Source organism: Triticum aestivum, chromosome 6A, assembly GCF_018294505.1.
Source record: "Triticum aestivum cultivar Chinese Spring chromosome 6A, IWGSC CS RefSeq v2.1, whole genome shotgun sequence".
NCBI lineage: Eukaryota > Viridiplantae > Streptophyta > Magnoliopsida > Poales > Poaceae > Triticum > Triticum aestivum.
The window spans coordinates 581146316-581150269 of record NC_057809.1 but is presented as its reverse complement, the minus strand read 5'-3'; the positions used below and the strand labels follow the sequence as shown (position 1 = coordinate 581150269).

The following is a 3954-nucleotide window of genomic DNA, read 5'->3' as shown; positions in this document are numbered from 1 at the left end:
GGCGCCGAAGCAGCATGAGCAAGCTTCTATTGCTACGCAACAATAGAGCAGGCGCGCCTCCCACAAAATGTTTGAATGATCGGGTAAAGAGCGAGCTTCTTATATGGGATCCGACGCATCCGGCAAAGTGAAGCAGCATTCCATTCTTTTCGGTGGCATCCTTCCGCATTGGCGGCGAGTGGAGTGCCACAATCCCATTCATCATTTTTGATCTACATAACCCAAAGCCCGTAGCACTGGCGACATCTCCGGCATAAATGCAAGGAGGATGTATAGCTGATATAGGATCTTGTGGAACTGGATTTGATTCTGCAAGCGGTTCGGTACGAACGAAGAAATTTCAAACAAAAGGATCGGAACTCGCTGATAGGAAAGGAGAGAAAAACAAAGCAATGCCAAGAGCTCCGTCAATCTGCTATTCATCGATAGACGAAGCTCTCTCTTTTTCATCTCGTGCCAGATGTAACAAAAGATTAGTCCTTTTTCCTTCTCGCGAACCACGGGAGTGCCCAGCGCCCAGAAGAGCAAAGCTCATTTTCAAAACAGGGTCAAGCGGCGCATTAAAAAGGGCTGGCCCGTTAAAAGGACGCTTACTTTGCGAACGAAGTTCAGAATCAACAAGGGTTCTCCGAATGAAGGGAGTGTACAACTGGGGCGCAGCCCAACTTTTTTGTTGGAGAGATAGCATGGAGTTCTTCACAAAGTTCGAGACAAAGGAAAAAATCAAAGTTTCTCTATAGCCTCTTCGTTTTGAGACATTATGGCTTTGGGGTCGACCCCGGTAACAAAAAAGGAATCCATAAAAACTTGGGATCCAACACCATGATAAACTACTACCCTCATGATTAGACCATGTCCCTAAGATTTGATAAAAAAAAGGTGCATTAGCGGTTAATACGTTGTAATTAGATAAGTTATTTGGAATATGACGGAACGAAAGACCAAGGAAAGGAAGAAGAATGCACCAAAATGCAAGTGCTGCACCAAACGCTGGTGGTTGTTTCTTGTTGTAAGTGAATGCAACGAAAAGACCAGAAAATAAAGAATAATGAGAAAAATCATTTATAGACATTTCGTGCTCATTTCCAAATTTATGCTTAGTTATTCCCATCATCCGGTAACCACGGGATGATCCCAATCTCCTTTTAGTAATAGGTCTTTTTGATATGTCTTAGTCTCAGCGGCAAGGAAGAGAAAATGCATCGAGTCATTTATCAAGAAAGTGGACGAGCATGGCGGTCCCTATATCTCTGAGGGGTGTACCACTTTTTTTTCAAGTCAGCTTAAGAGGTTCAAAAGAGAAAGTCACTCTCCTTATTCTTGGCTAGTGGAATGGAAGCAAGATTCTTACCTATCCACTTTGCCGAGGGGAGAGAACTAAAAGATAACTCAAGCTAGACAGAAAGGTGCAAAAGTCCATAGTTTCTTAAGGATCATGTAAGCAAGTAGGTTAAGATTGTCATTTAGCTTCAATTTCTTCAGTCTCACAAGCGGGTCCGCATGCAACAAAAGAAATTGTATTTTCCTACTACTCCGACCTAGCCCTGAAAGGATAAGGAAATTGGATAAGAGCGAGAGCTAGACTGACTGTTGGTCCAATGCTAGTGGAGGATTCAGACTGAGGACCCCCTGTGGCGGCTACTCATAAGAAGATGAAGGATTGAAAGAGGACTGATCACCCCTCTGATTTGTGATCTTTTAATAGAAAGAAAAAGCCTTCTCTCAGACTTAAAGGTAAATGAAAGCGGGATTTTTTCTCTCCTCTAAGCTAGCAGCAAGTCAAGTAATCTGAGAATGCTGCCCCCAATCTGTAGCTGAGGACGAACTCAACTCATAAGCTTTTTTTGAACCAAGCACCTGTTGTAGAAATGAAAAACCACCCACTAGCAGAAGCTGGAACAACCCATAGAAGTGTAGGGGCTGCTTCAACCAGGCGTACCCGTATCCATTGATTTACCTCCTCTAGAGAGTATTGAACTTTGTGACAAATAGGTTATAGTTACACTCCTTAACTCCCTATTCACGATATATAAAAGCTATCTAGTAAGAAGACTTTCCCTTCTTTTCTGGGAGGGTGAGAACTTGAAAGACTGGCAGAGAAAGGGAAGAAAAGCGGCTAATGCTATCTAAACGATTATTTCAAAGTTTACCAAGTTCGATCGTTCACGAGACAGGGGACTCTTTTAAATAAGACAGTGTATGGCTGCGAATAAGTCTATTCGGCAAGTCATAGAGAAGGACTGAATATAAGCTATTCCCCGGTTCTTCATTGGATCCTTTTAGTTTAATATTACTTTTTGGAAGCAATCTCATAATGATATGTATTAGGGACAGCATTTAGGATAGCAAAAGCATTTTTGGAGCAAGAGGGATTACCTTCTAGATTCTTTTGTGATACCCTCTGTGTCGCCTTCTCCTGGATGGTCAGCCCAGTGTCCTGAATCCTTGAGCTCTTCCTCATGGCTTTGACTCATGACTTACATTACATCTTATTTGATGCTCTCTTAGTCCTTGGATATGATGTCTTCTGCCACTCTCCTTGGTGGCTATTCTCCACCATCTCAGTCCCCTCTGAGGTCAGCTGAATCTGATCAGTGGCTGTCTCTGCCTAATCCACCAAGTGTGTACAAGACAAGATTTTTGTCTGTCACAGGTTCTCCTACTGCTGCAAGTTGATCAGACTGGAATTTGATCATGCGCAGATAATCTTGAGCAGTCTAGGATCCTTTCTTGATCGTTTGGATCTGAATACGCAGCTCAATTATTTGAGCATTTGTCATACAGCCAAGACTTCCAGGTTTTTTTCAGGTTTTCTCCCTTTTCTACGAAGGTTTGCTGCTCCGCCTGCACCAGTGAATTATTCTATTCTTCTCCTTTGGTTCAGTCTGTGGGGAAATCAGAATTCACCATTGAATTCAATGGATTAGCTCCCTTACATAATAATATTTCACTATATCAGCTACGAGGGGAAAATCTGAAAGACAGAGGATAGAGAGTGAGAGAAAGAGTGAGACTTGTGCCGCTCTCCATTTCGAGGGGATTTCGATGATTCTGGGGTGATTGAACTATTTATTTACCTGTTCAATTTCTAATGAATCAAGATATCCTCTTGTTCCGGTATAAATAGTAGCTATCTGCTCTTCCACTGGAAGAGGATTTGCCTGGGATTGTTTAAGCAATTCCCTTAATCGTCGACCCCTTGCCAATTGATTCTGACTTGTTTTATCGAGAGCAGAGGCAAATAATAGGCTTGTCACTCTGTGAATTGAGCTAGTTCCAATTTGGATTTGCTAGCTACTTGTTTCATGGCTTTAATTTGAGCCGCGGATCCTACTCTGGAAACATAAATACCCACATTAATAGCGGGTCAAATTCCAGCATGGAATAGATCCGCAGATAAGAATATTTGTCCATCTGTAATGGAGATTACATTAGCAGGAATATAGGCGGAAACGTCTCGAGATTGAGTCTCAACTATTGGTAAAGCGGTCATACTTCCTTCGCCTAAAAGAGAATTTAATTTAGCGGCTCTTTCTAAAAGGCGTGAATGCAAATAAAAAACATCCCCTGGATAAGCCTCATGGCTGGGAGGTCTTCTTAATAGAAGGGACATTTGGCGATAAGCTTGTGCCTGTCTGGAGAGATCATCATAAATTATTAAAGTATGCCGTTCAGAGTACATAAAATACTCAGCCAGGGCTGCTCCCGTATAAGGAGCGAGGTATTGTAATGTAGCAGGTGAATCCGCCATTTCAGCTACTACAACAGTGTACTCCATGGCCCCCTCCTCATGGAAAGTAGTTACTACTTGAGCTACGGAGGATGCTCTTTGACCGATAGCTACATAAACACATATTACACCTTGCCCTTTTTGATTGAGAATTGTATCTGTGGCTACTGCTGTTTTGCCAGTCTGTCTGTCCCCAATAATGAACTCTCACTGACCGCGCCCTA

The 3954-nt window shown here is 42.5% G+C and overlaps 1 protein-coding gene across 1 annotated transcript; it reads left to right on the top strand.

Moving 5' to 3' along the window:
- Nucleotides 1–215: 215 nt before the first annotated feature.
- LOC123129738 (uncharacterized) lies at nucleotides 216–740 on the top strand. Its single transcript, XM_044549782.1, has one exon. The coding sequence runs from the start codon at nucleotides 258–260 to the stop codon at nucleotides 738–740; it is 483 nt and encodes a 160-aa protein (XP_044405717.1). The 5' UTR covers nucleotides 216–257.
- The last annotated feature ends 3214 nt before the right edge of the window (nucleotides 741–3954 follow it).

Coding starts and splice junctions, on each gene's coding strand:
- LOC123129738 (XM_044549782.1), top strand. CDS start 258: ATGCAAGGAGGATGTATAGCTGATATAGGATCTTGTGGAACTGGATTT.